This window comes from Tarenaya hassleriana, unplaced genomic scaffold (assembly GCF_000463585.1).
Source record: "Tarenaya hassleriana unplaced genomic scaffold, ASM46358v1 Cleome3, whole genome shotgun sequence".
Taxonomy (NCBI): domain Eukaryota; kingdom Viridiplantae; phylum Streptophyta; class Magnoliopsida; order Brassicales; family Cleomaceae; genus Tarenaya; species Tarenaya hassleriana.
The window spans coordinates 7,008,939-7,029,131 of record NW_010966177.1 but is presented as its reverse complement, the minus strand read 5'-3'; the positions used below and the strand labels follow the sequence as shown (position 1 = coordinate 7,029,131).

Sequence of the window (20,193 nt, the reverse complement as noted above, 5' to 3'; positions counted from 1 at the left end):
CATATTTATAGTTTAGGCGGCATAGCCGACCATCACGGTAATAAAAATTAACAAGAAATAAATATAAACATTCATATCATATTTATATTTTAGGCGGCATAGCCGACCATCACAGTAATAATAATAATAATTTTATAAACATTAATATCATATTAATTTATATTTTAGGCGGCTTAGCCAACCATTTCGATAATAATAATATTAGAATCAAAATTAAATTTGAAAGCAATATCAAAATTAAGGATCATTAAGAATATGAGATTATACCCTTATTACTTTACCTTTCGGATGATTTTTGTAGATGTATACGAGCAGAATTTCGTGCTGATAACGTGTTGAAAATAAAATGAATATTATGATAGTAAAAGCAATAATAATAACAAGAGAGAGAGAATGGAGAGAGAAGTGATGAAGTGAGAGTAAACCTTATGAGGTTTTTGTGTGTAACATTAACAAGGAGGTGTACTACATATTTATAGGAAAGGAGAGGTAACTCCTTCATCATTAAGGAGTTAATCTTATTGGACAATTAGAAGGTCCACATATTTATAATAAAGTTAATGTATTATCAACTTATACATTATTAATGTAAGAGAATATGTAAATCATCCTTTTATTTTAGATTTAAAGCTAAGCGTGAAGATAAATACTTATCCGGATTTTTATGATGTTTTGATAGATATAATTAGATCAAAGATAATTTCCAGATTATAAAAAAATTGATACATTATTATTTTTATACAAATTTTTTATTTCGAATTGGGAACATGGATCCGAGCATTCGACCACATTATGATTACATTATTCATGATGTTAAATTTATGGTGATCACACCAAATCACTATGGTCACACTTTACATATCACACTAATCATTTGGTGAAATCATCATAAATTTAACGTTGTGACCAATATGATCATCATGTGACTATACAATTATTTTGGTCATATGATCACGGTATATGATCATGGTATGTGTAGTAGTTAAAAAAAAGGTATTTTGGATATTTTGCGGATTGGATCAAAACATGGTGGAAGATGGACTTGAATAACAGTGGGCTGATATAACGTGTGTACTAAAGGGCCAAGCCCATTTATAACGAATAACGGAAACTTTCATAACAAGCTAATGCTCACGTTCAACGGTTCAAGTCCTGAAATTTATGAAGTTCGTATGCATTATTTTTTTTAAGTTGTCTTAAAATCATAAAGTATTAAAGTTTAAAAAAATATATTATAAATTAATATAAAAACCGTAATTTAAACTTTTAAAAAATCATAGAAGTTTTTTTACTCATTTTACATAACATATAATCATAATTTTCGTAATAGATGAAGTTTAAACCTTTGTTAGTTATTGTCATGAAAAATATCGCTTCTATCTTATGATATTGCCATAGAAAAAAAAATATTACTCCATCAGTTCCATTGTTTGTCAATGGAAATTAAAGACGTCACCCAACTAACTGTAAGATGTAGCCATTTTTTTTTTGTCTATATTTATGTCTCAATTGGTGGATATCATTTTCTTAAGTTTTATTGAAATCCATAAACTTAAAAACACAACGATTTAGAAAAATCTTAAACTGTTACAATTACAAAAAAAATGTTTAAATTAATAATAAAAATTCATAAATTTATAGTTTGTAAAAATATATATTTTTTGTGAAATTAAAAATTATTATTTATTTTACAGATAATCATATTTTTCACAATAATACATAAAGTTTGACCTTTATATATATATATATATATAAAGTATCGTGATTATCAATGTTACAAAACATTACTTCATCCAGATGGAGGGGAGGAGGGAGGCCCCCCCCTCTAGACAAGAATTTGGAGCCTCAGTACAATTTTTTTTTTTTTTTGTGGCAATGGGAATTAAAGACATCACCCAACTGATTGTAACAAAATATGACATAGACATTTTTGGCAAATTTTTATTTGGACCGAAATCATAATTTATAATCAATTTAAACGCCCACAATGTCATCCGTAGATGACACACACAAAAACACAATGCAAGCCCAAAACCTCATTCTCTCTCTCCTCGTTCTCTTCCTCTCCGCCGGAGTATTCTTCCACCGGCGGCGGAACAACCGTAACCTGAATCTACCGCCGTCGCCGGAGAGATCTCTTCCGGTGATCGGACACCTCCGCCTCCTGAAACCGCCGATCCACCGCACATTCCACCGCCTCTCCGAATCCCTCGGCGGAGCTCCGATATTCTCCCTCCGACTTGGCAACCGCCTCGTCTTCGTCGTCTCATCCGCTTCCATCGTGGAGGAATGCTTCACCAAGAACGACGTCGTTTTGGCGAATCGGCCGGTATTCATACTGAGTACACACGTCGGCTACGAGAACACGACCATGATCGGAACTTCGTACGGAGACCACTGGCGGAATCTCCGCCGTATCGGTGCGTTACAGATTTTCTCTTCTCACAGGCTCAGTGGCTTCTTGTCCGTTCGCAAGGATGAGATCCGACGGCTCATATTGCGTCTCTCCAAGAACTCTTTGCATGTATGTTTTATGAGGATATTTTCTATATATCTTTGATTCTTTATAATATTTCCATATCACTTTAATCTCTCTAAGATATATTTTGTATAGTTAAACACTTGTATTCTTATATAGAACCTATAATCTATAAGATCAACTTCCAATAACAACTTTTCACAACTTCATCTAATATTATTATACTTTTTTTTGTCTTCTTAGAGTTAGATTTCTAATTATTTTTTTGGTATTTCAAGATATAATTTCGTCGCAAAATCTTGAATAATTTCTAATCTCATATTTAATTTTAAAGAGGGAACAATTTTCAACATCACAAAGATATTTTTTACGCTTTATTACGATTTTTATGTTGCTAATATTATGAATTTAATTAGTATTTTTTTTTTATTACGTGTGAAATAGTCTAAAAATATATTTATTTTAGCTTAGAGGGAGGTGATCATGTGAGGGGTTTTCCTGTGCTGATAATATACTTATCTGCATGAAACACTTGCATGTAATAAAGATTTTTTTAGTCCGACAAAAAAATGTTTTTTAAAACTAGGGACAAAACATCGAGCTTTAAGGGTGTAAATCCTATTTTAATTATACTTATTCTTTTTATAATCGTCAAATAATTATAATACATTTCATATCTCAATTGATCATATATATCATTTGGGTGAATTAGTTTCAAACTTTTAACGATTCTAAACAGGGATTTGCAAAGGTGGAGATGAAATCTAAGTTGGCCGACTTGACGATCAACAACATCATGAGGATGGTGGCCGGAAAACGTTACTACGGCGACGACATCGAGGACAACGAGGAGGTCAAGCGCGTCAGACAGATTATCTCCGAGATTCTTGCCGGAGCAAGCGCCGGAAACCGGGCCGACTATTTCCCAGTCCTGCGATGGGTCACCAATTTCGAGAATCAGGTCAAGAACTTAGCTGCCCGGTCCGACAAGTTCTGGCAGGAATTGATCGACGAGAAACGAGCGAAGAAGGAGAAGGGTAGTACCATGATCGATCACTTACTTTCTCTGCAAGAAACCGAACCCGAATACTACACTGATCGCATCATCAAAGGATTCATCCTTGTGAGTATCAAGAAAATGAAAACGTCATTATAGTTGGATAGGGTTTGGTGGGAAAACTTCGTTTCTGAACTCTTTCTTTGTGTTTTATATAGTTTTATCTTATATATTTGCTTATCTTTTGCAACGAGTCGTAACTCTTTTCTTTATATATGATCCAAGGCTATGGTGGTGGCTGGGACCGACACGTCAGCAGTGACGGTGGAATGGGCTCTCTCGAACCTTGTGAACCATCCGGTGATATTGAAGAAGGCGAGAGACGAAATCGATAACAAAATCGGTCCGGACCGGCTCATAGACGAACCGGACATCTCTAACCTGCCTTATCTCCAAAGCATCGTGAATGAAACGTTTCGTCTCCATCCGGGGCTACCAATGTTGATTCCTCACCTGTCTTCGGAAGATTGTAATATAGCGGGCTACGATATGCCACGTGGCACGATGTTATTGGTGAACATGTGGGCGATACATAGAGATCCTCGACTATGGGAAGATCCGGCGCGTTTTAAGCCGGAGAGGTTCAAGAAGGAAGGAGAGGCCGAGAAGCTGATGCCGTTTGGGATCGGACGAAGGGTTTGCCCTGGTTCAGGACTGGCTCAGCGGCTAGTGACCCTGGCTCTCGGGTCTTTGATTCAGTGTTTCGAGTGGGAGAGGATTGGGGAAGAACCAGTGGATATGGCCGAAGGCAATGGAGTCGCAATGCCCAAATTGATACCGTTGCATGTCTTATGCAAATCTCGTGCCATTGTTCGTAAGTTGCTCCAAGGTGCCATCTGACATGCATGTCTATTAGGGCTTATACACGTCGTCTTTTATAAAATAAAAATATTTCTCGTGTTATCGTGAATAATGTAAAAATAAAATAAAATAAAAACACGTGCTAGCGACATAACTTATGCGTGGTGGTAGCTAACTTGGTTCTGTTTTTGGGCTCATAAGTTGTCCTGATCTTATGGCCCAAAGTATAAGTTGGATCTCTGTGTATGTCTTTCGTCAAAGCCCTCCTTTGACTTTTCAAAATTAAAAGATAAAACATGTCTGTATTTGCTGATCCTACATTAAGCAGAACATAAACATGGCATTAGAGAAAAAAATGGCAATTTTTTTTATAATTAGTATAATATTAATAATTATCATTTTATTTGAAAGGCAATTTTTCAATTAGTCTTCCTAATTAATAGTGGTGGGTCCCCAATTGACCATCGTATATATTGTACAATTCCAAACATCACTGGTCTAATTGGCCGCATAAACAGAAGGACGAAAATGGAAGCCCAAACCCTTATTTTCTCCGTCCTCTTCCTCGTTTTCTCCCTCGGATTTCTCCTCAGACGGAATAATCGGAAATTGAATCTGCCTCCCTCTCCGGCGAAATCGCTGCCGGTGATCGGACACCTCCGCCTCCTGAAGCCGCCGCTCCACCGCAATTTCTTCTCCCTGTCCGAATCCCTAGGCGGAGCACCGATCTTCTCCCTCCGCCTCGGCAACCGCCTCGTCTTCGTCGTCTCCTCCAATTCAATCGCCGCCGAGGAATGCTTCGCGAAGAACGACGTCGTGTTAGCGAACAGGCCCGATTTCATCGTCGCCAAACACGTGGCGTACGATTGCACCACCATGATCGCGGCGCCGTACGGCGATCACTGGCGGAATCTCCGCCGCATCGGCGCCGTCGAGATACTCTCTTCCCACCGGCTTAATAGCTTCTTGAATATCCGTAAGGATGAGATCCGACGGCTCATATTGCGTCTCTCCCACAATTCTTCACAAGTAAGTGAATTCTTTACCTAGTTTTTCTGTATTAAATATTTTTATACGAATAATAACTAATATAATAAGGCTGTTCTGTAAAATCATTATTATTTTTATATTTCCTGTAAATAATAAACATAATACTCTGTTTTCCTTATAAGAATGATCTTTTTGGTAATTAAGATGTAATTATCATGGTCAACGTTACTACTACGAAATGCTCATCAGGGTATATATACATATACATATATATATATATATATATATATATGTATATATGTATTGTACAATCATTTAGAAACAATTCAAAAACAGAACATGTAGAATAGATGTAGACTTGCTTTTGGTCATTTTTTCTCACTGCCCCGGCGATCATTACCAGGAATTTGCAAAGGTGGAGATGAAATCCATGTTTATGGACTTAACCTTCAACAATATCATCAGAATGATGACTGGAAAACGTTACTACGGCGGCGGCGTAGAGGACAACGATGAGGCCGAACACGTGAGGCAGCTGGTCGCCGAGGTTGTCGGAAGCGCCGGCGCCGGAAACGCCGCCGACTATTTACCGGTTATGCGTTGGGTCACCGATTACGAGAAACGGGTCAAGAAGCTGGCGGGTCGGATCGACGAGTTCTTGCAAGGGTTGGTCGACCAGAAACGTGGGGAGAAGGAGAAGGAAAAGGGTAACACCATGATCAATCACTTGCTTTCTCTCCAAGAATCCCAACCCGATTACTACGCTGATCAAACCATCAAAGGAATTATTCTCGTAAGTTCTTAGGAAATGAAATGAACTCAAATGATTGGATCATCCTTCACATTTCATTTTAGCGAAAGCTTTTTCCTGATTATGTTTAACTTCCCACAACTTGGGATTAAGGCGATGATGTTTAACTTCCCATAGTTCTCGTTCATTGGTGCAGGCTATGATACTGGCTGGGACAGATACATCGGCCGTGACATTGGAATGGGCATTGTCGAACTTGTTGAATCATCCAGAGATATTGCGAAAGGCAAGAGCCGAAATCGATGAAAAAGTCGGGTCGGACCGGCTAATGGATGAACACGACATCTCAAACCTACCGTATCTCCAAAACGTAATACACGAAACATTGAGACTCTATCCAACACTTCCAATGCTGCTTCCTCACAGGTCGTCGCAAGACTGTAAGATAGCAGGCTACGACATGCCACGTGGCACGATCTTACTGGTGAACGTGTGGGCGATCCACAGAGATCCAAAGCTGTGGGAGGATCCAACCAGTTTTAAGCCGGAGAGGTTCGAGAAGGAAGGGGAGGCACAGAAGCTGATGGCTTTCGGGGTGGGACGAAGGGCGTGTCCAGGGTCAGGACTGGCTCAGCGGCTAGTGAGTCTGGCTCTGGGCTCTTTGGTTCAGTGTTTCGAGTGGGAGAGGATTGGTGGAGAGCCAGTGGATATGGCCGAAGGCAAAGGAGCAACCATGCCCAAAGCGACGCCGTTGCAAGCCATGTGCAGATCACGTGCCATTGTCGGAAAAATTCTAGACGGCAGTGTTTGATGATGTTCTTGTTTTCTCAAGTAGTGTGTTATAGGTATCACGTGTTTGATAAGGGGTTATGTCTTTTATGTTCATGAGAGTTCTTGATGTATTATCCAATAACCAATAGACTGAAATTATTATGATGATTTACTTGATCTAGAGAAGGGGGAAAAAAATGAAATTTGGTATATAATAATATTGGGTCAATTATAGGAGCTATATACAAGATCTGTAGAAAAGCTGAACATGTTTTTTGTCTTTAATCATAAAAAGGAACAGCGAGATTAAATCCAAAGTTTTTGAAAGAACTCCCAAAAAAAAACCCATGGAAACCATATTGGTAATTTCGATTACCGCTTTATTTGCTATTTTTGTAACAAAGATCTTTCTCCAAGCAAGAATCAGACCAAAAAAGTCAAAGGAAAAAATCCTCCCGCCGTCGCCGGGCTTCTCTCTTCCGGTGGTCGGTCACCTCCATCTCCTGAGACCGCCGCTGCTCCACCGGACCCTCCGGTCCATCTCCGCCGCCGTCGGCCCTGTCTTCTCCCTCCGCCTCGGCTCCCGCCTCACCGTCGTAGTCTCCTCCGCCGCGGCCGCCGAGGAATGCTTCCTTAATGCGGAAAACGACGTCGTTCTTGCGAACCGGCCACGGTTCGTCCTGGGGAAGTATCTCGCCTACGACTACCCCGCCATGGTCACGGCTCCTTACGGCGACCACTGGCGCAACCTCCGCCGCGTCTGCGCCGGTGAGATCCTTTCGGCTAATCGCCTCAACGGGTCAATGGAGATCCGACAAGACGAAGTCAAGAGGCTTCTGCGGGAGCTGTACGGGCTCCCCGGTCAACGCCAGGCTAAGGTCGGTCCAAGATCTGACCCTTTATGATTCGAAACTAAGAAATTAATATCTTTGCAATAATTGCAACTGCTCTTCAGATTTTAGGGATGCTACCATAAGGGGAAATATAATTTTCATATACAGCGGTTTCTCGGTGAAATCCTCGTACTGATTTGTCAGGTGGAGCTGCGGCCATTGCTCATGGGCCTAACCCTAAACGTGATAACGAGAATGGTGGCCGGAAAAAGATACTATGGTGAGGAAGACGCCGGCGATGTGCAAAAAGCGGCGGAGTTCCGGGAACTAGTGGGTGAGGCTTACGAGTTCGCCGGAGCAACAAACCCGGCGGATTTTCTACCGGCTTTACGGTGGTTCGATTATCAGAGCTTGGTACGGAGATCCAAAAGGGTTGGAGAAAGGATGGATATGTTCTTACAAGGTTTATTGGATGAACATATAGCAAAGAGAGGAACGTTAGAGGAGTTTAAGGATACCATGATTGCCCATTTACTCGATTTGCGAGATAAAGACCCGCAATACTATACCGATATCACCATCAAGGGTCTTATTTTGGTACGTACAAGCTTTTCAATTCACATTGTTTCATGGGTTATATATCAATATATACGATAATCTTGGTAACTTTATAAAAAATTTTTGGTACGTATAGATGATGCTTACGGGAGGTACAGATTCTTCCGCATTGACGGTGGAATGGGCAATGTGTAATTTGCTGAATCATCCTAATGTGTTTGAGGCTATCAAAGGTAAGATCGATTCTTACACAAGATCTGGTCGTTTGATAAAGGAATCGGATTTATCGGACATGAACTATCTGAACAACGTTGTGTTGGAGACATTGAGATTGTACCCTCCAGCTCCACTACTCGTCCCTCATTTCTCCTCCGACGATTGTGCCGTCGGTGGGTATGAAATCCCGCGTGGCACGATGGTATTGGTCAATGCATGGGCCGTGCACCGGGATTCGTGTGTGGGGGACGATCCGGAGTCGTTTAGGCCGGAGAGGTTCGAGGGAAAAGAGGCGAGGGACTGTAAGATGATGCCGTTCGGGCTGGGAAGAAGGGCTTGTCCTGGGTCGGTTCTGGCTAACCGGGTTGTTGGGTTGGTGCTGGGTGCGATGGTTCAGTGCTTTGAATGGGAGAGCTGTTGCGGTGTGCCTGTCGACATGACCGAAGGGAAAGGGCTCACCATGCCTAAGGCCGACCCGCTTGTTGTCACGTGCAGACCACGTGACATGGCACGTGAGCTGCTCAATGTTGAGTGAATGGCATCTCTATGTTGTATGACTGTTGTATTGGTAATGAAGAGTTGTGTTTATACTTAAAAAGAAAGCTTGTAATAATACTATATAAGGATGGAAAAGAGTGATAATAATGTGTAAATAAAAAAAAAATTGAATAGCCTCACCATCATTCTATAATATGGATATATGTGTTGCATACAAATGATGAAAAATATAGGTTTAATATAAGTTTTTGAATAACTAAACTGAATTAAGGACTAAAATGAACCAAACCTGTCATACCTAATTTGATTTTCTTTGCTTAATCTTGTCGGGTTGAAATTGGATGGTGAAATGCCTCAATCATACACATTATTTTATAATATAAAGTCGGTCTTATCCAAATACTGTTCATAATTTATTTAATTATCACGTTCCAATAAAACAAATAGAAATAAGAACCGAATAAAAAGGGCACACAGATTTCTCACGAACTCTCGCTCCGGGACGGCTTGGAAGACATGAACACCTGATCAATGCGAAATTAAAATGCTAAATTCATCTCGAATTAAACTTAGATGCATCTCCGGATTGGTTCAAGGTACCTGAGGATCCTCCTCCATGGCCGGAATCCAGTCGTTTGTCGCCGGATTGCCTTTCAGAACCGCCGCGTGACGGCCGGAGAAGGCGTCTCCGTCTCCGGCGATCTCAGCTCCGCCGCTAGTTTTGATTTCTCCTCCTCCTTCCTTGTCCACTTTTATAAACCCACTTCCCGTCTATTTCCATAAAAAGGAAATAGTAAATAAATATTAAAACATTGATGCTTTTTAAAGGGGAAACTATGAAGAAATCGAACCGTATGATGCTGCTTATCAATGGCGGCTAAATTCTTGTAATACTCCGTCTCCACGAACTCATCTTTCACTTCTGAACAATCCCCCTCGCCCATAAATTTACCCTGAACGAGCAAAACAAACACAGCACCACTTCACTTTTTTTTTCTTCACAGGATACAAAAGGGGGAAGAATTGAGGGTTGAGTTATCAAACGAACATGAGGCTGCGAACGGAGAGATCGGAGCCTGTCGAGCTCGGGGATGTCGATGCTGTTGTCGGAAGCACAGAAAGACGCGGTCGGATCGGTTTCGCTCCGGTTAGGCTTTGCGGGTCGTTTAGGGGCCAAGGATTCGAATTGAGATCTGACCCGGTTCGAGATTTCCATTTGCTGATCTGGGTCGGGTACTTCGTCGCTCCGACTCGGCTTCGTCGTCGCCGTCGACTGCCCAGCCATAATCGCACACGTCTTCTTCACCTGTTATAGAGAGAGAGCGAGAGAGAGAGAGAGATGAAATATCTAGTCCGGTAGGTGGATTATTGCTAAAGAAAAGTACCAGTTGTAATGGGCCTGGGCTGCATTTGAAAATAAATAAAATTAATTAATTAATTTCAAATTCTCGTTATTAGCTGAAAATTTAATTTTCGTTAGTTACAATCTACATTTGGGAAATACACTCAAAGCCGAATTCATAAAATTAACTTGCAAAAACTAGTACAACATTTAATTTTGTTTACCTAGAAGAAGGCTAACGTCTGTTGACATAACCTCAAGACCATCCATATTCCCAATTTGCACCACTCAGTATACAAACTCATTCAATTATCATTAAAGGATTTCGGGTCCACCAAAAAAAAAAATATCGTATACTATGTGTGGGTCCACTTGTGTTTTTTTTTTTTTAAGATTCCCTTCTAGCAATGCGGATACAAAACCAGTCAAGTTAAGACAGCAATAGATATTTTTCACAAAACCAGTGAATGACACAACAGAGCCGAAGACTTAAACAGCGTTGCAAATATTACAAGTCAACTCTAATCATCTCATTCATCTTCATCTTCATCTTCATCTCCTCACAAGATTTTTCCATCGAGAAAGAGTTAATGGAAAATCCTGGAAATTTTACTTCTCTGCCCTTCATCATGATTCCCCTGTTTCTGCTCTGTTTTCTCCTTTCTTCTTCTGCATATTCTCCTCCCGACAAGTTCTTCATCAACTGTGGGTCGAATTCCAACGTCACTTACGGCCGCCGGACCTTCTTCGGCGAAAACTCCGTCGCCTTCACCAAGCAGGGCAGTGAAGCCATCGACCAATCGGCGTCCGCCACGTCGCCGATCTACCAGACGGTCAGGACATTCAGACGCCGCTCTTCTTACAGCTTCAAACTCGACTCTTCCGGCTTCTACATCGTACGCCTCCATTTCTCTGCTGTCTCTTCTCGACCAGAGCTTTTAGCCTCTCGTTTCAGTGTCTCTGTTTCCGCGTTCGGACATCCTCTGTTGAAGAATTTCTCTCTTCAGAATTCCACCGAGAACCCTCATGTCGAAGAGTTTCTTCTCACGATCGGCTCTGTCGCTTTCGAAATCTCCTTTGAGCCTGAGAAGTCTTCGTTTGCTCTGGTCAACGCCATTGAAGTGTTTCCTGCTCCAGAAGACTTCATCCCCGATCAAACCCTGTCACCTTCCAACAAGAATCTGCGCACAGTTTATAGATTAAACGTCGGCGGTGAAAAGCTCACACCAGACAACGACACGTTATGGCGAAACTGGTCACCGGACGATGACTTTCTCTACAACAAAGGAACCGTGAGAAACGTTACGCCGCCATACGCCGGAAAACCAAGCTACCAAGGTACATTGACAGAGTATACTGCTCCAGATTACGTGTACCAGACAGCTAAAGTGATGAACTTTACCCGGTCTGAGGGTGTTACTGTCTTGATGAATGTCACCTGGACGTTTCAGGTGAAGAAAAACGCTAATTACTTCATCAGGGCTCATTTCTGTGACATAATTAACCCATCACTTGACCCTGATTTCGCTTTTTTCCTGTATGTAAACGGAGAGTTGGGTTTAGAGATAAACCCTGCGTTGAAAATGATGCAAACAGCAGCTCCATTTTACAATGATTCTGTTGTTGTGTCCGATGGTTCGGGAATGCTGAATGTTAGCATACGCAATAAGGGCGATTCGTATGGCTTTCTGAACGGTTTGCAGGTAATGGAGATTCTGGGTTTATCGGGTTCTTCCGGTTCTTCGACTCCGAGAAGCTCGGGGAAAAGGGTTTATGTCATTGCCGGTTCTGTCGCCGGTGGATCAGTCTTGATCTTGATCTTGCTGTTTCTGCTGTTTCTAAAGCTCAAGAAATCGAAAAAGCCGGTTGTTGAAGCTGCTTCGGTCTGGTCTCCTCTGCCTGGATACAGAGGTGGGACTGGGAGCTCTCACTTTAGGGTTCTTGATGGGGTCAACAATTCACCACTTCTCAATCTGAACCTCGGTTTAAAGATCGCCTTCGCGGAAATTCTGACGGCTACCAACAATTTCGACGAGAGGTTTTTGGTGGGGAAAGGCGGTTTCGGCAATGTCTACAAAGGCGTTCTTCGGGACGGAAGGAAAGTGGCAATCAAGAGAGCACAGGAAGGTTCGGGACAAGGGCTGTTGGAGTTTCAGACAGAGATCCAAGTCCTGTCCAAAATCCGACACCGCCATCTCGTTTCCCTGACCGGTTACTGCGACGAGAACTCGGAGATGATCCTTGTCTACGAGTTCATGGAAAAGGGCACGCTCAAGGAACATCTGTACGGCTCGAACCTTCCTTCCTTGACGTGGAAGCAAAGACTGGAGATTTGCATTGGCGCAGCCAGAGGTCTGCACTATCTTCACAGCGGTGCGACCGGAGCGATCATCCACAGAGATGTGAAATCCACCAACATACTCTTAGACGAGAACCTTGTGGCTAAAGTCGCGGACTTCGGCCTGTCCAAACTCACATTGCCCGATCAGATTCAGACCCATTTCAGCTCCAACATCAAGGGAACGTTCGGATATCTAGACCCTGAGTACTTCCAGACTAACATCCTGACGGAGAAATCCGACGTCTACTCGTTCGGAGTGGTCCTGCTCGAGGTCTTGTGCGCGAGACCGGCGATTGACCGCAGTCTTCCGCACGAGGAAGTGAACTTAGGGGACTGGGGAATGTTCTGCAAGTCGAAAGGGAAGGTGGAAGAGCTCGTGGATCCGACATTGAGGGGTCAGATAGAGCAGAACTCGTTGAGGAAGTTCCTGGAAGTTGCGGAGAAGTGTCTGAAGGATAACAGCGGGGAGAGGACGAGCATGGCGGATGTGGTTTGGGATTTAGAATATGCCCTGCAACTTCAGAGGCTGACTGTTCACAGGGAGCCGCACGAGGATAGCGGTGCCACCGGCACCGGCAGCGGCGGTGGAGTGGCGGCTCTGCAATTGCTGAGTGTCAGCGAATCATTCAGCTCCTTTGTTCAGAGGCAATCGCTGGATGATTCCAGAGGAGGAGGGACCGTTTTGTCCGACAGTCAAGTTTTCTCCCAACTGAACATCTCTGAAGCGAGATGAATCTGTCTTTATATCTTCTTATGGTCGGAAGTTTTAACTTCCCATTGTCTGGGAAGTTGTTTTATCAAGTGTTCCCATATTCATGTGTTAATATTGTTTTTTTTAACTACCTTTAATAATCTGTATTTTTTTCTATGATAATGAAAAATATATATAAAGATTACTTATTTGGGTCCCTAAATCTAAAAGGATCACGCATTTACAAATATCTATTTGTTTACAAAATAGAAGATCTCAAATTCAATCAAGTTTACATCATGACAACATCAATGACGAGTTATTTATGTTTTCGATTCTGTTTTAAATTCCCAATTGTAATCATATATGTTTTTTATGTTTACCTAATTAGGATTAACAATTAACCTACACTTATATGTTAGAATATCTTTCGGAATTTAAACAAAAAAAAAATCCGACCTTGAATTTAGCTCCGGAGTTTGCGGAAAAACATCGCTCCACGGCCAAAAAAAAACCGTTCGACAATTTATCCGCCTCATGGGATTAACAAAAAACGAAGACACGAAACACCGAGTGGTTCGAGTTTCTGTCTGTTAACGCCTTTGAATGCTTCAAAAATCCTGAATCTTACATGTAATAGAGAAAAAAATTGTAATTTTTTTTTTATAATCCAAAAATTCACTTCACCTTTAGTCTAACTATATATTCAAGAATTAAAAAAAAATCGGATAAATAATCCTTTCCACGTTTAGATTTAAATCCTGATAAAAACATAATTTGCATATTTTTTTACTATTAAGCCACCCAAATTTGAGTAAAAAAAACAATGTTATATAGATTGATTAGTACAACATATTTTCATGGCAATATCCAAATTTAGTATCACAATAAGTATGTCAAATTAGGAACTCTTTGATTATTGGTACTTCAATATATAGTTAGCAAAAAAAAAGGAAAAAAAAAAGACTGTTACACAATGAAAGAATTCCTCTCCTATAATATACATTGATTTTAACGTTCCGAATAACTACATATACTTATATCACTAATCGCATAAATAAATGGAAAAATGCGAATGTAACTTTGACCTAAAAAAATGTTGGTTCAGTGGCCAGCGCCTCTCCTGCTTGGTCCCGAAGCCATTGTATGCATCCTCTCCCCGGCGGCCGAAGAAGCCAAGCCCCTAGACTTTTTCTCACTTCTCGCAGCCACCCCGGACAGATTCTTTCTTCGAAATCCGACCCCATAACTTCTCGATTGATCGTTTTTCCCCGAGGGAGAACCTAAGAGAACTCTGCAATCCACGAGACTAGACTCCGCGAAAGCCGAAACCAAGAAGATGATCGCGAAGGCAAGGCCAAAGGGACGCATTTCAAGGTTCGGTAAAAGCAACTATATTGATCAAAAACGATGATATTTGGAGAAGAATAAAAACGTGGAGCGAAGGTTTCATATATTATGGAGGAGAAATATTCAAAGGGATAGGGGGGAAAAGGAATGGATGCGATGAAAGGTTGGGTTTTGATTACATGTGAAAACGCGGGGAATAATATTTAACGGAAGAAGGTGCCGATGGTGCAAAGACGAATTGGCTATAAAGGACGGTGTTCGGGCTTTCTTGCTTGAAAAATGCATATATGTTTTGGACCCACAAGTTTTTTATTTCAAATTAACGTATTTAATATTATTCTAATCATATTGGAAATTATTGGTTGAAACTAGAGGTGGAGGTTTTGGGTATGATTCTTCGAAATCGAGCCGTATCAAACCAAAAAATACGGTTTTTTCCTGATCCGAACTGTTCAAAATTTTCGAACAATATTATTTATAGAAAACCGATTTTTTCAGAATCAATACGAAACAAATCTAATTAAAAACAAAAAACAAAAAAAAAACGAATATTTCATAAAAGATCTATTTTTTTAAATAAAAATTGGAATCGATTCGAATCGAAACCGAAACCAAACCGAACCGAATATAATATAATAACCGATTGGTACATATTTTTATAACATCAAACCAAACCTTTTTCAAATTGAATCCAAACTGAATACTAATTAGGTTAATATTATAGTTTCTTGTCAACGAAGCGAAAATCCGGTCATATGTTTCGGAAGACTAACATATTGATCTATCAAAGGGACAAACGAATACCCAACTCTATTAAATTATATATTTTTATATTAAACTTTTATAAAACGGTCGGAATAACATCGTTTTAACTAATTCATATTAAAGCAGACGTAAAAATCATACGATTAATAAATAATTTTTATTAATAGATCCAAGTGCATCAATCATAGAGTATAATCCGGAATATGTAAGCTATACGTGTACGTGTACGCACTACGAGGGTGTATTTCATGCGTAGGAATAACGTACGAGGAGCGAATGAAAATGCAATATTTAACTTCACACTTCCAAGAATACTTTGATAAGGAACAAATTGACCATGGGAATATCTTTGGGAACTTTGTTTAGAGGAGAACTATGTTGTTGATATTAGGAACAATCACATAAAATATATCAATTTTATAGAATGTTTCAAGAAAACATAAACTTTAATTTGATAAATTAATAAATATACTGAATGTTGAAATGAGTAAAAAAAAAAGCTCTAATTTTGAAATTGAATACACAGATTTTAACAAATTCTAACGAACTTTAATCGAAAATAATTTTATATAAGGATCTTGACGGACTTTAATTGGAGAAAAAAAATTCATATATAAACTTTGATGGGCTTTAACAACGTCGTCGTCTATACGAAGAAATTTTCAAAAATTGATTTATTTTTATGAGATTTTATCTTAATATTTTATTAATATTATTATAAATAAATTAATCTAACCAAAATTAAAAAATATATGAAAATATGTAAGCCTAATAATATATAATTTGGTCTATATTTTCCAATTGTTCGATTCCATGATAGTGGACGACCGTGTACTACAACTAGTTACATTTTTTTTTCGGGTTCGTGACATATGCATTTGGCAAACATACAAAAAAAAAATATTTAAATTTTAAATGTCCCAAATGCTACGATAGATAAAACAGGGGACCTGATTCCAGGTAACTTTTGCTTATAATATTTTATTTGAATTCAACAGATAGGGCGTAAAAATTGCATTATGCCCCCTTCTGTCTTAACTCGGATTGCCTTAAATTAAGGAACATTTTTCGTCATATAATTATTTATTTAATTGAACAATGTAATTTATCTTTAAGGAAAAAGATAATTCAGATATTTAGATTCGAGTGTTTTAATTGACATCAATTAAAACAAATAATTTCAGTTTAACCCCATTTGAGGGAAGCAAAATAATTATTTATATTATACTATTGGACAATCAATTTTTGGGCCTACAGAATTGATGCCTAGTAAATATAGTGGGCCGTAGAATTGAAGAATTCTTTAAAAAAACCTACTGATAATAAAACAATATGAAAATAATTCTTTTCCATGCAGAATATTGGTATTTTATGAATATAATTATACAGAAGACATTTTTTAAACAATTTTAATAAAAAAAAAACAGGTGAGTTTGAATAAAAACGAACGCTCTGCGTTGTCAAATCTCAACTTCGAAATGCGGAATTAATAAAACCGTGTTATTTAACTTAAATAAAATTCAACAATAAAAAAATAAAAGAAAACGGAAAGTTAAGAGAGAGAGAGAGAGAGAGAGAGAGAGAGAGAGAGAGAGAGAGAGAGAGATTCGTAACACAAACTTGAAAGAAGGTTGGAAGTCAAACGCTTGGGTCTTTGGTCTGTGTCCGCTCCAAAGTTCCAAACAATTAGCCCAATTATTTGTTCCCCTTCCCAATGAAATTAATTAATTAATTAACTAGTAACTCTCTCCTTTCCAACGCAATTAAATGAAGGAGATATTTATAAATTTATTTACACCTACATCAACAAATTTGTTACAAATGTTATATTGAAAAGTAAGTATAATTTATCGATTATAAATATTTTATTTAATTTTTATATATATATTATTATTTCAAATGTAACAAACAATAATTTTTTTTATATTTAGTAATTAAAATATTATATAGTATATTATATATATATATATAAGAGATAATTCTAAAGTAAAAAATGTTATTTTTTTACATGTTTTATAAATTGATTAGTTTTTACTTGTAAAATTAAAATTTGTTAAATTAGATATTTGATGTTTTTTTCTCAAAAATTATAAATTTCTATAACAATTTTAAAGTATAATGTTTTTTGAGTAATTTAGATAGTCAATATTTTTTTTATTAAAAACTAATAGTTGATGATTTTTTATAATAAATTTAAAATTGAAAGATTTTTTTAAACAATTGATTTTTTTTGCTCTAATAAGTTTGTGTAACAAATTTAAAGTAGAAGTTTGGTATAAATATGTTATTTGATGTTTTTTTTATTTATTCCTTTTTTGTTGTTGAATTAAAAATTTACAAAGTCAATTTTGTTAAATTAATAGTTGACGAGTTTTTATAAGAAATGTATAAGTTTTTTTTGTCTAAATAGGATATTTGATTTTTTTGGATTTGTTCCTTTTTTTGTTGTTGAACTAAAAATCTACAAAGTCAATTTTGTTAAATTAATAGTTGATTAGTTTTACAATAATTTTAAAGTAAATTATTTTTTTGGTGTAGATATCTGGTATTTGGATTTGTTACTTTTTTGTGTTGAATTAAAATTTTACAAAGTTAATTTTGTTAAATTATATAGCTGATTATTTTTTATAACAATTTTAAAGTAGATGATTTTTTGGTGTAAATAGCATATTCGATATTTTTTTGGATTTTTTCCCTTTTTTGCTGTTTAATTCAAAATTTACGAAGTTAGTTTTGAAACATTAAAACTTTGGTTGCCCACCCTTCTCAACGCTATACATATCAACTCATATAGTTCCCCAACTTCATACAATATCCATATCAATAACATTAACATTATTTCTCCCAATCCAATATTATATAGCTTTTAATTATATTTCTCTCTCGAGATGATAGAAAAGCATTATCCGTTCGATTCTCTTACTCATGTTGATCGGTTCGGTTATGGTGGAGGCTCGTCCGCTCGGTCTCGGAGAGGCCGAGCAGGAGAAGCCTATGATCGGTTTTTTTGATAGTTTATCGTTCGGTTCGATCAAGAGGTCTGGTCCGAGCCCTCGCGGCGGAGGCCATCAACCTGGCAAACCTGGTCCTGGCGGGCAAGGACAAGCCGACCATGTCATAAATTAAACCGGTACTTGTTCCGGTTAATTCTGCCATTTCCGGTTAAGTGACTCGATTTTTTTAATTTATCAGTTATTTCCAGTGTCAATTTTTTTAATTTATCAGTTATTTCCAGTGTCATTAGAAGAAAATATTTTATTTTTTTGGTACTTGTATAGCGGATGGCAGGGCCGTCTGAGGAACCAGTGCAGGGCCCGAAATTAAAGGGCTCCATATTTTTATTATAAAAAATTGATATTTAATTAAATTATATAGCAAATAAATTAAACCATCAAAAATCTTCATAAATATAAAATATATATCAATTATATTTATAGTAAAAATGTTTATCTAATAGAATTCTAAATTATTGACTTTCATTGATTTACGTTAACTTTTATTGATAATTAAAAAATAATTTACAATTGTTATATTATTATCTAATATAAATACAATAACATTCAATAATAAAATAAAAATAAAATCATATTATTTACATATATTACTATTCAACTAATTTGAAAAATTTTATTGTATAAAATCTCAACTTCCAATAATTACATTTAATATTTTGTACAGGTTCCCCCAAAAAAATTGAGATGTGGTGGATCAGATAAATGGGGGGAAAGCAGGGATAATTCATTTTGTTAATTATCTAAAATCAATTTGAATGTGTAATACGCAGTCCATTTGATTGTATCCGATTGTTATCTTGATCAATAACAATCGGATAGTCGGATATTATGGCCGAAATCCAAATTAATATCAAGGATCAAGAACAGACCAATTGATTCAATTTGATGTTAAAATAGACAAACATTTTATGTCCCATTTCATCGGTTTATTGATGCAAAGTTAAACAAGATCACAATTCATTTGATAAACTGTATATATAAGATTAGCAAATACACTCGAGATTGGAATTCTAAGATGAGATTTTAGCTTCTGATTCACTGAGTATCGATTCCCATCTCTTCTCCGAACGATCGCTTCGATCTTGCTTTCTCGCCCGCTATACATTACTTTCCCGAGAAACAAGCAGATGGGAAGCGTATGAGATTTCCCTCTCTCTCTCTCTCTACTCCATCTTCCCAACCCCAATCTGATTTATTGGAATAAACTCCTTAAACCCAACACGACCGACGCTACACGACCCGCCGCCGCCGCCATTCCCACGCTGCAAATCCGCCATATAACTCCTCACCTCAGCTCGTATCATCTCCTGCACCACCGCCATGAATCCCGACAGCCCGTTTGTCCTCTCATCTTCCCTTCTCATCGGAAAAAACTCCGCCGTCAATCCATCTTTCGAGCTCGTTTTCTGGGTCATCGTCTTCTGCAGCTGAGTTGACTCGGTCACTCGGACCGTCGTACTCTCGCTCCCGTCGGTCCACAGGAGAGACAAGCTAAGGGATGTTCCCGGTTCCCCGGACGCCGAAGATGATGACGTCACATCCATCGGCGGAACAACCACCGCGCCAGCTCTCGCCGTCGGCTTGTAAACGTGCGACGGCGGAGGACATGGCTCACTAGAATATTGCTCGCTGACGTCAGACCCCGACGGACTTCCTGGGATCATGTACAACCCGGTGGACACCCCTCCGCCGCCGGATCCACCGCTGGCAGTCCGTTTCAGCGGCTGGGCCCCCCG

General features: G+C 38.6%; 7 protein-coding genes across 9 annotated transcripts in view; 4 read left to right on the top strand and 3 right to left on the bottom strand.

The window, feature by feature from the left end:
* Nucleotides 1-2,008: 2,008 nt before the first annotated feature.
* Nucleotides 2,009-4,643, top strand: LOC104819865 (cytochrome P450 81D11-like). The gene is made up of 3 exons (XM_010550139.1): nt 2,009-2,524; nt 3,219-3,602; nt 3,762-4,643. Exons 1-3 carry the CDS (start codon nt 2,021-2,023, stop codon nt 4,374-4,376), a joined length of 1,503 nt encoding a protein of 500 aa, XP_010548441.1. The 5' UTR covers nt 2,009-2,020; the 3' UTR covers nt 4,377-4,643.
* Nucleotides 4,644-4,846: 203 nt separating this feature from the next.
* On the top strand, nt 4,847-7,017 carry LOC104819862 (cytochrome P450 81D11-like). Its single transcript, XM_010550136.1, has 3 exons — nt 4,847-5,366; nt 5,731-6,120; nt 6,275-7,017. Exons 1-3 carry the CDS (start codon nt 4,866-4,868, stop codon nt 6,887-6,889), a joined length of 1,506 nt encoding a protein of 501 aa, XP_010548438.1. The 5' UTR covers nt 4,847-4,865; the 3' UTR covers nt 6,890-7,017.
* A 75-nt stretch (nt 7,018-7,092) lies between these two features.
* Nucleotides 7,093-9,189, top strand: LOC104819863 (cytochrome P450 81D1). Its single transcript, XM_010550137.1, has 3 exons — nt 7,093-7,727; nt 7,887-8,279; nt 8,377-9,189. The coding sequence occupies exons 1-3, from the start codon at nt 7,197-7,199 to the stop codon at nt 8,989-8,991; spliced, it is 1,539 nt and encodes a 512-aa protein (XP_010548439.1). The 5' UTR covers nt 7,093-7,196; the 3' UTR covers nt 8,992-9,189.
* Nucleotides 9,190-9,321: 132 nt separating this feature from the next.
* LOC104819864 lies at nt 9,322-10,309 on the bottom strand. The gene is made up of 4 exons (XM_010550138.2): nt 10,003-10,309; nt 9,806-9,907; nt 9,555-9,725; nt 9,322-9,478 (listed from the first exon to the last, which is right to left on the bottom strand). Exons 1-4 carry the CDS (start codon nt 10,237-10,239, stop codon nt 9,437-9,439), a joined length of 552 nt encoding a protein of 183 aa, XP_010548440.1. The 5' UTR covers nt 10,240-10,309; the 3' UTR covers nt 9,322-9,436.
* Nucleotides 10,310-10,749: 440 nt separating this feature from the next.
* Nucleotides 10,750-13,533, top strand: LOC104819861 (probable receptor-like protein kinase At2g23200). Of its 2 annotated transcripts, XM_010550135.2 has the most exons (2): nt 10,750-11,747; nt 12,000-13,533. In XM_010550135.2, exons 1-2 carry the CDS (start codon nt 10,764-10,766, stop codon nt 13,368-13,370), a joined length of 2,355 nt encoding a protein of 784 aa, XP_010548437.1. In that variant the 5' UTR covers nt 10,750-10,763; the 3' UTR covers nt 13,371-13,533. The 2 variants fall into 2 exon arrangements, with proteins under 2 accessions (XP_010548437.1, XP_010548435.1); XM_010550133.2 differs by having other exon boundaries at nt 10,750-13,533.
* An 812-nt stretch (nt 13,534-14,345) lies between these two features.
* Nucleotides 14,346-14,737, bottom strand: LOC109116905. The gene has a single exon (XM_019203174.1). It carries the CDS (start codon nt 14,697-14,699, stop codon nt 14,433-14,435), a length of 267 nt encoding a protein of 88 aa, XP_019058719.1. The 5' UTR covers nt 14,700-14,737; the 3' UTR covers nt 14,346-14,432.
* A 4,660-nt stretch (nt 14,738-19,397) lies between these two features.
* Nucleotides 19,398-20,193, bottom strand: part of LOC104819860 (transcription factor MYB44) — a 1,841-nt gene continuing 1,045 nt past the window's right edge. Inside the window, exon 2 of one of the 2 annotated variants that reach the window (XM_010550132.1) lies at nt 19,398-20,013. In XM_010550132.1, coding sequence (XP_010548434.1) covers nt 19,621-20,013 — 393 coding nt within the window. In that variant the 3' untranslated portion in view covers nt 19,398-19,620. Of the gene's footprint in view, nt 20,142-20,193 lie in introns of both variants that reach the window. The other variant, XM_010550130.1, reaches the window with a different exon arrangement.